We start from the raw sequence: 13,421 nt of genomic DNA, 5'->3' as shown, positions 1-13,421 counted from the left end.
GTGTTTTTTCACCTTATGATAATATTTGACCATTAAAAAAATTGGTTTACAAAGGTTCGCTGGAGGAGTTGATGTTGTTTTGTGCTACTCCTCAAATGCTAAAAAATGTTTCAACATTTTTGGCGAATAATTGCTCTGCTATACCATGTCATTCACAAATAATCTTATTAATTGATATTTTTGGTAGTTTTGCATGCTGCAATGCAATAAATAGTATATAAATGTAAATGCATACTGAACTGCAATAAATCCTTCATGAGCATACAATAAATACTATGCAATTCCCAATATTAAAAAAAATACATAGTCCAAGAACACTCAAGTTTCATATAAATTTTATTCCAAGTTCCATTTTTCACAAATGTTATGATATCATGTATTTTTCAATGCCACTGCCTAAAGTTCCAACATCCCTGAAATTGCACACAAGCTTGCTAACAATGTGTATATGAAGATAAGATAAAAAAATTTAATTTAAAATACAACAAATGTTACAGAAGAAATCTTATGTAAGACTAAGATAAGCCTAGAACAAATGCGAAAAACCACAGAAAATAAAGAAAGAGGGAAAGGGGAAAAACTCAGTCTCAAAATGAAAGTAAAAGCATAAGTAACGTGCTCATAAAATGATCTGTTTTTACCCTACACATCTGCTTTATCACTAATGAAATGTACTGTGAAACTGTTTTGAATAACTAAGACATAGAAACAAGTTTTACTATTCTGAGCCATCAGGGAAAGGTTTGAGAGCATCTTGCTTCCCATTAACATAATACTCAACAACCGCTTTCATTCGTGGAAGCTTATCCGGATGGTAATTCACGTGAACAATCACCGGTTTCAGTTTGCTGAGGTTAGCGTCGTTCCTCACTGTCTTGAAAAGAACCTTGCTGTTCATGAAGAGATAGATATCCATGGTTCTTCTTGCAGCATGAAGTCCGTCATAACCAAGATGCGACGGATAAAAGAGTTCCTCGTTGAAAACGGCTTGGTCCCATGCCTTCTCGTTGGAAAGCCGTGTTGCGACGCGATCCAAAAGCTCAATTGAAGGAATGGTTGGTCTGATATAGAAGAAACCGGAGTTGTAAACCCATATCCTCATGGTGTGTGCGTACCGAGCCCAACCCATTGAAGGTTCGTCGAAGACATCGTTAAAGCCATATGCTGTCATGTTATCATGACCATCACTCATGGACTCGACATCTGAATCACGGTATAGATGATTAAAAGGATTCTGCAAATATACAATGTCGACATCTGATAGAAGAACACTATATCCCAACTGCAAAAATTCTCTCAGGATACGGAATTTTAGCCCTGAGACAGCGTGGTTCCCTCCTTCTTTCCCAATAGTATCAATACCATCATCCGGGTCTCTTTTGTAAAACGGGACTTGATTTGACTCGCAAAACTTTGAAATCTCGTCGTCTAAAGCAACAACGAGATAATTGGGTATACCAACTCTCTTGATATTGGTGAACCAAACCTCGAGCATCTCCTTCACATTATTGTTTGCTAGTGCAACTATGATCTCTCGTTTAACTGCGAGTTTCTCCAATATCTTCGCCAATCTCGGGTTCACAGATTCATCGGGAAGAACACTAGGATTGGTTCTTAATCCTTTGACAGTACCAAAAGGTCCAGCCTTTTCCTGTTTACCCAATGCAAGAAATTGTTTTTGAGCCTGATCTTCCCCTTGCTCGGCTTGCCGAAGCCTTTCAGTCAACTCCTTCACCTGTTTTTTCAGCTCAGCATTTTTATCTGATACCGCCACAAATTCTGATTTCAACATGTTGACTCTATCGGACGATTCACATTCAGCTGATTTCACCTGCCAAAAAGAAATCATGAGAAAACTTATGCCTGTTATGCAATTTCCATAGAAGAATACTTCATCCAATAAACCAAAAACCAGTAAAGCAGAGCATGGTATAAAATATCTGCCTTTGTAGTATGCAGAGCTATCAATCGCGAATTGTTGAAAATTGGAATTCGCACAAATTTCGCTACACTATTGTGCCATTGTGTTGTTATACTCTTTATTTTACAGCACTTTATACTAAATCACGTATCGGGGAACAACAACGGTAGTTTGTTAAAATTACGCTACGCTATATCTGCTATTTAACAACACTCGTTCTATGCAAGAAAACCACCAATAAACCTCTTTATCTTTTAAGCATGTGTGAGCAAGGTTTTAAAAAACGGTCCATTGTCGCGAAAATGGCTTCGACAAAACGGTATCACAAGGTATCAATACCGATACCGTTATTCACCGTTTTTATGATGAAAAATAAATTGTGGTTAATTCCCACCATGACGACCGCAATCAATATCACAACTACACCATTACATACCAAAATCGTAAAATCCTTTATGCGACCGTTATTTAAAACCTTGCATGTGAGAAGCTTAACAGTATCAACCAAATCTAACAACCAAAAGCATCTGTCAAACATAGTTCCAGGAGAGTGTTTCATCCTTAATCATAGAAATGGACAAAACATAGGAAGTTTTTTCTTCCAAAATTTCGAGTCAACGAAAACCATATGCAAGACGTTAAAAATTAAGACAATACCCAACATGCAAAACCGAAAGAAAAACACAAAAGCTACAATCTGTGACAAAAATTGAACCTGGGTTTTGGATCGAGGATTGGATGCAATAGATGAAGACACCAAGAAGCCATTAGGAAAGAAGAAAGCCAAGACGCATCCAATAAGAACGCCAATTACTACGGCGGTAAGGATCTTAGATTTTCGTAGAGAATGAGGGATGTTTCGCATCAAGGGCCCTTCTCTTTCTCTTCGCCCAATCATTGTATCCACCACCTCAAACCCTTTAATTGAGATGGTAGTGTTTCAGAGATTCAGTACTTGGATTTCGAAACTGGTTAGATTGAGCTACAAGGCTTTCAAATTCATGATGGGAATATTATAAAGATGATTGAAATAAAGTACTATATGAAATTACAAGTTGAAATCAGAATGCAATGTTATGATTTTAATTTTCTGATTAAAATATTATATTATATTGTCTTAATTATACAGACGCCGCCGATGGTATTGTGCGTCAACTTTTTTGTTCTCTCAATTATTATTACTGGACTAATCTAAGTTGCCTTTAAAAAAGTGCGGAAGGAGTAAACAAACTTAAAATTAGAAGAACAAAATTGTATAAAAAATAATAAAGATGATAAAAAAAGAAATTCCTAATTAGAGTTTTACTACTTTTTTGTTATTTCAATATCTTAAAAGATTTTATAGTAAAAAGATAAAATTTCCTAAATAATATTTACTAAAAAAAACTATTCAAAGTAGTAAGGACGGTGAAGTGGTGAACTGTCTAAATAATTTTTAGTGTCCCGTCTCTTTTTATCTTTTTAACTCTTGTATTTAAATTTTCATTATCAAATTATTAAAGACATTGATTGAATGATTGATTCGTAAAAAAATTCTGGTACTTGTTTTGAATACTGTTGATTTGTTGATTGCCTTACAATCAATTTGATTGTAAGAGAATTTTGTTATCAAGAAACTTAAAAGAAAAATTTGAAAAATCAATCTCACACCAAGTGTTTGATAATTTGTCACTTTGAATTTTTGTGTTTAAATTGATTGAGAATTGGTTGCTTAGGGATCACATTATTAAAACTCTTAAGTGAGAATTTGATTGTTAATTGATTGTATCATTGTTATTCCATACAAAGGATTGTGCGCATATCAGATGTTCCAATAACCGGTTCAGTTTAGACGACTTTCGATCTAAACACGATACTTCCTCTTGCCATAGTTTAAACGTTTACAAAACCTTTAAAATTTGATTTTAAAGTTGGGGATCTATTCATCCCCCTCTAGATAAATTATCGTCATCTAACAAGTGGCATCAAGAGCTCTAGTTCATTTTGTGCTTCAAACACTTAATAGATAATGGCTACCGAACCTAAAGGGGCGTATGATAGAGCGCCTATTTTCATTGGTGAAAACTATGATTATTGGAAAGCTTGTATGAGCATTCATATAAACTCATACAATAAAGGTGTGTGGGACGCCATTATGAACGACCAAACTCAAATTACCATCACCGATGGTAATGGTGTCGTCATACCTAATCTGGAAGCACAATGGGATGAAAATAATCACAAAAGATGGGGTTACGATTGGAAAGCACATAATATTCTCATATCCTCTCTCGGCGTTGATGAATATTATCGTGTTTCCCATTGTGAAATCATTAAAGCTATGTGGGACGCATTACAAGTTTCCCATGAGAGAACTAATAAAGTCAAACAAGCTATTCTTAACACATTAAATCAAGAATTTAAACTATGTTGCATGAAGCATGGCAAAACCATTATCGATATGCAAAAGAGGTTCACTTATCTTATTAACCGTTTAAATGCACTTGGTAATCCAATCTCCAATGCAATTGCTACTAACAAAGTTTTGAGGTGTCTTACTATGGATCGACAACCAAAGGTCGTGGCAATCAAGGAAGCTAATAATCTCAATACACTTGACCTCACTACATTGTTTGGCAAGCTCGAAGAACATGAGCAAGAACTCACTTACTTAGAGAAACATGAGAGAAAGCTTGAGAAGAAGCTTAAGAAAGAGAAAGACAAGGATAAGGAGGTGGAAAAGAAGTTTGTTGCTCTAAAGGCTTCTAATTCAAGGTCATCAACAAATAAGCAAAGTGATCATGAAACAAGCGACAATGAAAACTCGGATGGTGAAGAAATGACATTCTTTGTGAATAGATACAATAAGTATATCAAAAAAATGGGGTGAAGAATTCTGACAAAAACATAAGCAAATTCAGAAGGCAATCTACGTCCTCAAAGGAGGATGATCACAAGAAAGGAAAATAAAGACGTTTATATTATAATTGTGGCAAAGTTGGCCAATATAAGCCAGAATGTCCACTCTTTCATAAAGATAATGAGAAGGGTCAACGCAAAAACTCCAACAAGTCTAGGAGAGCATATGTTGCTTGGGAAAACGATAATGATTCCTCAAGTGATGAAGACTCAAGTGACAATGAAGAGTCGACATCCATTTGCCTCTCGGCTCATTATAAGGAAAAGATTAAAAAGGATGTCAAAATATCAAAATATAATGAAGTGTGTGCATCTGATAAGTGTGTTATTGTAGTTAATTCTGTGTATAGTTTTGCGGAACTTATCTTCTCTTTTTCCTCAATTTAGACGCGTTTTAGTGTATATTATACATAAATACGTAAACTTTATATTTAATCGAGTTTTTGATTCATTTATGTACCGACTAATAGTTTTCTATTCATTTTGTAGGAATTTGAGCATGTATGGAGCATTGAGTAATAAAAGCTTCAAAGATGCATTTTGGATCAATAAAGAAATAAGGAAAATAAAGAAAGTCAAAGAAATTGAAGAAATAAGAAGTTGCAGACTGGTGTCCTTCGCCAGGCGAAGCTTTTTTCGCTGGGCGAAGCTGCTGCTTCTGGTCTGAGTTGCCAGGCGAAGCTCTTCTTCGTCGGGGAGCATGGAAAATAATTGGCCAAGTTTCTGCCTTGGCTCGCCTCTTGGTCGTTGGGCGAGTGAATAAGGATTCGTCGGGCGAAGCTTCCCTTCGCCGGGCGAAAGTAGATATTTTGCCCATTTATTGACGTGGCGCAGGCTTTGTGGCAAAAAATAAAGGTCTCACCGGGCAAAGCAATTGGCTCGCGCGGGAGAAAGTGTTTGTACATAATTTTGTTTATATTTCATTTTCATTTCATTTATTAGGTTGATGGTTTTGGGAGAGAGTTTTTGTTCTCCCAATTTCATCAGCCTCATTCTTTAGTTAGATTAGCTTAGATAACAACATTAGGGTCTTGCATCTGGTGGATTCGAGGTGGATTTCTCTTCAAGCGGCGCTGACATACCGGGAGAAGTTTGGTTTATCTATTTTCTCTCTATGTACTTCTCTTTTTTTGGGTTTTGTATATGTATTTACTTTTAACTCATGTATATTTGTCGCCCATTGTGTTATATAAAATTTGCTTTACAAATCTTTATTGGTGATTGTCTTAGATTTTTGCTCTGTGCTCGGGGTTTTGGGTTGTTATAGACATATACTGCTCAAATCCTTATCTGGAATGATTATCTGTTAGTTTTTGGATTCTAGAGATTTAGAGCTAACAATATTTATGGGTGTCGAAGCTTAATGCTTTTGTGTTAGTTCTGTCGGTTGAGAGATCGTCGATTCAAATGATATTGATGTCTGTTGTGTTGTTGAGGTTGACTGACAGATCTTTGCCGAGATGATATAGTAGTTCTCTCTACTTTGGGTTAGAAATGACTTAGGGTGTGAGCGATGCTTGATGATATTGATGAGTATTGTAGGTTGAGTATAAATGGTCGATAAGTTTAAGTTTGTGAGAAGTAGATTATATGCAACGCCTGATAAGTTTATTCTCTCTAAAAAAAGAGTTCTTTTGTGTTAATATTTACTTTTCCATTTTTATGCTTTACCAATTCAATCCAAACTTATAACTTTGGAAACTGTTGAATGACAGTTCAATGCACTAGTCCATGTGGAGACAATAGTTTCCCGGATAAATATTTCCAAATCTTTTGTTGCTTATCCTTTACTGCTTCAGCATTATCCCTTCATTATAATGAAAAGAAGAAAAAGGTGGTCAAACCATCAAGACATGAAGAGGTTTGTTTTTCGGCTCATTATCAAAAAAGGAAGAAAAGAATGTAAGTCATTCGAAATATGAATACATTGATAGATTGTCCCTTTCTCAATTATTATAGGATTTTGAAAATCTACGTAGAGAAGCGATAAAGGTAGGGGTGGCAAAACGGGCCGCCCGCCCCGCCTTATGCCCGCCAAAAAAAGAGCGGGGCGGGAAAGCCCGCCAAGTTAAATGGGCACAAAAATCAAGCCTGCCCCGCCAAGGTGGCGGGTTGGCGGGCGGCGAGCTTGCCCGCCTATTTATTTATTTTCATTTTTCTAATAGATTAATAGGTTTTTTTACCTTTAAATTAAAATTTTCAATTACTTTTTTGAATTATTTTTTTAAAGCATCTTTTAAACAAATTTTACTTAAAAAATGTTGCATATATTTACAAATAAATGTATAAAATAATACCACCAGGAATTAAAATTATTAAAATTAACTAAAAAATACAGACTTAAGGCGAGACATACTAAACAAATAGGTGTGGTGGGCTTTGGTAAGCGGCGGGTTTTGGCGGGGCAAGCAATGGCGGGGCGGGCTTTGGTGGGCGGCGGGCCTAAAATCACAACCCAACCTGCCATTTTACAGCGGGCGCGCGGGCTGGCCCAGCGGGCCACGGCCTGTTTCGCCACCCTAGATAAAGGCATTTAAAACTTTAAGTTCAAATAATTTTTTCTCATATTTGGAAGCTAAGGTCGAAAAAATCGAAAAAGAAAATGAAGCTCTAACGCAATCTATGGTAAACATTCAAAAGGTAAAGAATAAAAATGAAAAACCCTCTTTTTTTGATATTGGTTGTGAGACTTGCCACATTTGGTAAAAAGAGGTCAAATCTCTAAATGTCAAATTAAGCAAGACTTAGAACCTAAGGTAACTTTTGTAATTGATACCTCAAAATACAAGATGTCTTCTCATCATCCTTATAGAAGGTATAAATTTGTAGAGAAGGAATTGAATGGCAAAAGATCATTTCATCAAAATTTGATTTATCAATACTGTTGTGTGAAAGGCCATACCGTTGCTAAATGCAAACCTATGAGGTTCTTAGTCTCTAAGGTAGTTTATCAATGGTTTCCTAAATGCAACCAAGGTTTCACTTACCCTCAAGGACCTAATGAAGATTGGGTACCTATTGTTACTTGTTGATTTTGCAAGATATAAGCATTTGGCTCTATGAAGAGAGTATATGATCTCATTTGTAGCAGCTCAAGGCCAATGATGGAATATTTAATGCTAATAACACTTATGATGACATTTATCCCTCCTATGTCTCCATGCTTCCGATAATTATTTATGCTAAGATACTGCAAGGATATTAACTCTTGGATAATGATGCGAATCTCTTTAATGCTCCTCGTACTACTTCTTTCAATGATACTTTTGTCTTTTCTTTTCAAATCTTTTTAAAATATTTTTATTTCTTCTATACTTCTCAACTGTTTTGGACCTCTTAAAGATTGTATTAAGTATACCATAAGCAAAGACAAGTGTTCTGCATTTACTCCTGACTATGTCTTTAAGAACCCCTTTCTGCTCTTCTATTTTCAAAATTAATCGTTCATCTCTTCCCTAATTTTTTATATTCATCTCTTGAGATGGACTCTAGATCTCCAGATGAACTCTGAGGATAACTCTTCTAAAGCTTGGAGTGAAAATTGAAGGCTAAGATCAAGATGGTCTCTTGAAATATATGCTCTTATGTTTAGTTCTTCGTTTTTGTTTGTTAACTCATTACTGTATTATTTTTTGTGGATTGGAAATTTTGACAAAAATTTAATCAAAAGATATAACTACGGTAATCTAAGATCTTGACAACATAAGTGAAATACAAAGGGAACTTTTATTTTTTATTTAAAAAGAGAAAGCTTTACAAAGACTGTTATAGATGATTCTTAAAGAACACTCTTCTTAAGTTCTATCATTTGTTCTGCCTAATGAATTCACATAAGCTAATAAGTCTTCATCCCAATTGTCTTATGATTCCTTCTTCTTCCTTTTCTTGATCTTCCTCATTAATTTCTCTGAAGCTATTTTTACAGGAAGAACTTCAGAAGATGTGGATGCTCCTGCAACTAAGAAGGCCATAGCTCTTGAAGCTTCTCTTATCTTGTCTGCTTGTCAATCAGATTTATTATATACTTCTGAAAATCTCTCTTATGTACTTTGAATTGCTTTGTCTTTCCCATTCTTACCTTTAAAATGGGATGAGATGAAAATGTTCACACAAGATGACTGTATTTATAGAAGAAAATACGAGATTTCGTTCAAATTTGCTTAGAGATCGCATTGGAAAGCTGTGTATGTTAAGATATAATCTTATATATCTCGTAACTTAAGAATTTAGTACTAGTCCTCTTCTCCAATCTATAAGACTTCTGAAAAATGCTTGTTCTTTTAGTTTTTTTAAACTGATTGATGTGTGAGCAATTTCTACGAAATTAATAGGAGTATTAATTAATGAGAAATTTTGTGTAGCATACAGACTGTTTTCATTAAAAGAAAACTAGTACAAAGAAGAACTTAAGGCTATTAATGAATATTGAGAAATTTAAGAACCATCTATGGAGATGATAACACGATTTTATATCGTATATTTAGCTTGAAATCCATAGATATTTATAGCATTTTCCGTTTATTATGTTGATTTATTATGATATTACGCGAGTTTTTGCTTTGTTTCAGGTTTTACACTCTTATTATGACTATTTGTGAAAAGGAGAAGAAATGGAGCTAAAACGACCTCTATTTATGCCTAAATGATGAAGAATGGGTGCTGAAGTAAAAAGGGAGTGCAAATAAGGCCCAAGTCTGCTGAAAGAGACCCAAAGACCCAATGAAGCAATCCAGCCCACGAAGGAAAGCAGCCCAAACCATACAAGCAAGTGGAGACGCACGTCTCCACGTCTCAATGGACACGTCAGCAAAAGGGAGACGCACGTCTCCAGTCCCCTACATTCTCTCCACTTGAGACGCACGTCTCAAGTCTTCAACGAAGTCCCAAAAAAAAGCGGAGACGCACGTCTCCGAGTCCAAGTCTGTTGGAAGCTCCTCTTTTCACGCAAAGCAACTTCAAAGCCTCGCCTATAAATAGAGCCAGCCACTTCACTTCAATGGGTCCGATTTCCTGCTAACGAAGTGCTGCCGAAATTGTACCGTGCATTATATTTTCTGCCTTCCTTTAATTCAAACAGTTATTTTCTCACAACGATTTCTACACCGGAAATTGTTGTGAACCTTTAATAAATCTAGCCTTACGTTAGATTTATCGCATTTTATTTTCCTTGTTTTATTTTCCGTCCGTTTAAATTCCGAAGAACGATCCAGCCAACCTGTGGTGGAAGTTCGGTACTTGAAGATTCAGTTTCAATTTATTTAATTCAGGTTTAATATTTATTGCCTTTATATATTCATTTGCATGATATATTATATGCCTATTAACATGCCTTTTATTATAAGCCAAATTGATTTATGCATGCTTAACCGTATTAATATGTCTGGCTAAATTACTAAGGTATCGGTATGTAGAGTAAGTTAACAGTGGGATCCAAAATAAATTGGCTTAATTATGTTTTATAAAATATCACTTGTTTTTGGTTTGTATGTCTAATTTAATTAGTAAGTCTTAAAATCAATAGAGCGAAAGTTTGAGATCTTAAGACGGTCAAAGGTTAAAATCAATAGAGCGAAAGTTTGAGATCTTTAACTGGATAGTAGACATAGGACATTAGTTTTAAGGATGGCGAAAGCGTATTAAAACTAATTGGGACTTATTTATTTTCAAAAATTGTTTTTACACCCGAGCGGGATGGCGAAAGCGTACGTTAGGGATATTAGCATGTTCCGAGTCAACAGAGCGAAAGTTTGAGATTAGGAGATTTAAATAGATAACAACTTCATAAAACAGGCATTTTATTAATTACGTTGTTTCCAAAAATCTTTTCTAAAATCTAATGGGATGGCGAAAGCGTACATTAGGATTAAGATAGTAATCTCAATCAACAGAGCGAAAGTTTGAGACGAGGATTTTTAACCAATTGAATTAGTAAAGATTTTTAATCGAATTATGCAAAAGCCAATGGACCTTCGGATCACCTTAAGTTAAACGAAATACATACTGATATCTGTCTCTTATTATATTCTTTATTTCTCACAATCACTCTCCCTTAGGAACAATCAAAATTTTAGTAGCCCTAGCTTTACATAGTAACCTTAGATAACGGTAGATCGATTCATAGTCCCTGTGGATTCGATATCTTTTAAAACTACACGACACGACTGTGCACTTGCAGTCATCAGATTAATAGACACGTAAAGTCGCGATCAAGTTTTTGGCGCCGTTGCCGGGGACTATTTAAGTCGATATCGTAACTCACTGTTACACCGTAGAGACTAGGGAAATTCTTTCCTTTCTTTCTGAACGATTGTATGCCAAATACTCGTTCACAAGGAGGAGATTTAATACAACGAATTAACGAGATCAAACATTTCATTAACGTCAAACGTCGAGCTCGCAATCTTCCCGAAGTAGCACCAATTCCGATTAATCAGGAATTGACTTTTACTGATCAAATTAATCAAATCACCCCAAAGTTAGAGATGGCTGCTCTTCGTCCTCTTAGAGACTATGCCGCTCCTTCGCGCGCTGAACCGCATTCAAGTATCGCACCACCTGCGATTGAGGCAAACAATTTCGAACTGAAACCTTCGTTGGTCCAAGCTGTTCAACAGAATCAATTCTCTGGAAGCCCTGTAGACGACCCCAACCTCCATTTATCTGTGTTCGTGCAATACGCCGACACTGTCAAAGCTAACAACGTTAGTTCCGAAGCTATTCGATTACGTCTCTTTCCTTTCTCCTTGAGAGATAGAGCTAGAGCGTGGCTTCAATCCCTGCCTTCAAACTCCATAACTACATGGGACGAATTGAAGAGAGTATTCTTAGCGAGATACTTTCCGCCTAGCAAAACTGCTATGCTCAGAGGTCAAATCAACGGATTTACCCAGAAAGATAACGAATCACTCTTCGAAGCTTGGGAACGTTACTGTCATACCCCAATTTTTGACCTAAGATACCACCTCATATCATTTGCATATACATCATTTGCATCTCTAACAAATTGCATAGTTTGTGTTTGCTACTTGTGACTCAGCAGGGTTTAATCAAGAAATCACTCATCAGTACAAGTAACAATCAATTAGGGTTTTGTTCTCCCTTCATCTCAAAAGAATTATCTTTATCAACAGTCAACATTTGGTCCTCCAAGATTCATTTCAACAAGCTCAGGGACTTTGAATCAACCAGATTAGGGTTTTGACTGAAGACAGTATACTCCTGACTTTTGCTCAGGATTTGACCTAATGACTTGGGACATGACCTCAAGGCCCCAAGTACATCATTTTGACCTAATCTATTGACTCAAGACATCTCCAACACAGGGACTGATCAATAGTGAAATTTCAAATCATCAGATTAGGGTTTTTGAACTATCAGGGACTGAAATCAGGGATCACATTTGGGAAACCCTAAAAATCCCCAGGAAGTCAATCAAAGGTTTCAATCATCTTCAAATAATCCCTATGGCAATATCCAATGGAAATTACATCTTAATTCAAGATCCACAGTCATCAATTTCATCAGGTCGACAATTAGGGTTTTTGACCTAATTCACCTGAACCATTGACTTTTTAATCAGAACATGGTGCCACAACTTAAACAATGGCTCAAGGTTCTCCAATACCTCAATATGATCCATTCATACCACTCATTTGATGAGGATAGCTTGATTCATTTGAAATCTCCAGAAACGCGATTCGTCTGAAAAAGTCAACTGTACAAGATCCTCATTGACTTTTGGGGAATTTTGGTCAACCATGACTTTTGAAGTTTTGAATCATCAATATATGATATATGAAGTCATTTGATCAAAGAAAATCAAGAAAATCAATCAAGAATCAAAAAGTCAAAGTTTGACTTTTATACTTAGAAAAATTTTCTAAGTGTTTTTCAATGGTTTTTTCCAAACTTTGGAAGGGAATAACTCAAAATTTCACCTACAAACTGAAAAAAACTTCCAACATGAAAGTTGTAGATTTTGATCCAATGAACAACTTTGTCACATATAATTTTTTTCCATAAGATCAACCATTTAAGAGATATGGAGCTTCAAAGTTGGTATCTTTTGAAAAATTCACTTAAAATCTCATTTTCTTCAAAGTTCATGGATCTTTTTCACCCATTTCCTTAAAGGTCTTGAAGAAACTTTAAACTAGGGTTTTGAAGTGTGTAACATGAGCTTTCCAAAATGTCCAAGAGCATGAAAAAATATGGAGTGTAGCCATGGTTTTGAATTTTGACATTAGTGAACCTTATGCTTGAATTTTCACCATTTTTTCACTAAGTTTCAATACTACATGACCTATAATGCAAGTAATGATGCATCAAGGCAATAATTGATAGATATTTTCTGATTTGAAGATCAGAATGGAAGAGGATAAGAAGCTTGAGATTTAACCATGGTTTAGTCACTTTTAACCATTTGCATTTAATGTGAAAGATTCCATTTTATCTCTTAAGCCAAATCATCATTCTTGGATCAACTTGCAAAGGCTTTGAGTTCAGAATCCTTGGCCTATAAATAGAGGTTCAAATCACTTCCAAAATCACACCAAAACCTCACAATTATAGGTTTTCTCTTTTCTTTCTTAAGTTGCAAGTT

General features: G+C 35.6%; 1 protein-coding gene across 1 annotated transcript; it reads right to left on the bottom strand.

Annotated features, from left to right (window-relative positions):
* Positions 1 to 449: 449 nt before the first annotated feature.
* LOC131623499 (arabinosyltransferase RRA3-like) lies at positions 450 to 3,010 on the bottom strand. Its single transcript, XM_058894506.1, has 2 exons — positions 2,637 to 3,010; positions 450 to 1,831 (listed from the first exon to the last, which is right to left on the bottom strand). Exons 1-2 carry the CDS (start codon positions 2,817 to 2,819, stop codon positions 719 to 721), a joined length of 1,296 nt encoding a protein of 431 aa, XP_058750489.1. The 5' UTR covers positions 2,820 to 3,010; the 3' UTR covers positions 450 to 718.
* Positions 3,011 to 13,421: the final 10,411 nt, after the last annotated feature.

This window comes from Vicia villosa, unplaced genomic scaffold (genome assembly GCF_029867415.1).
Source record: "Vicia villosa cultivar HV-30 ecotype Madison, WI unplaced genomic scaffold, Vvil1.0 ctg.000073F_1_1, whole genome shotgun sequence".
Lineage (NCBI taxonomy): Eukaryota > Viridiplantae > Streptophyta > Magnoliopsida > Fabales > Fabaceae > Vicia > Vicia villosa.
This window is presented reverse-complemented; position numbering and strand designations above follow the sequence as displayed.

Bases quoted from the DNA above. Each gene is read 5' to 3' on its own strand.
- LOC131623499 (XM_058894506.1), bottom strand. From the start codon at position 2,819: ATGATTGGGCGAAGAGAAAGAGAAGGGCCCTTGATGCGAAACATCCCT. The intron at 1,832-2,636 runs GTTCAATTTTTG...TCTTTTTGGCAG, and splicing joins ATCCTCGATCCAAAACCCAG to GTGAAATCAGCTGAATGTGA.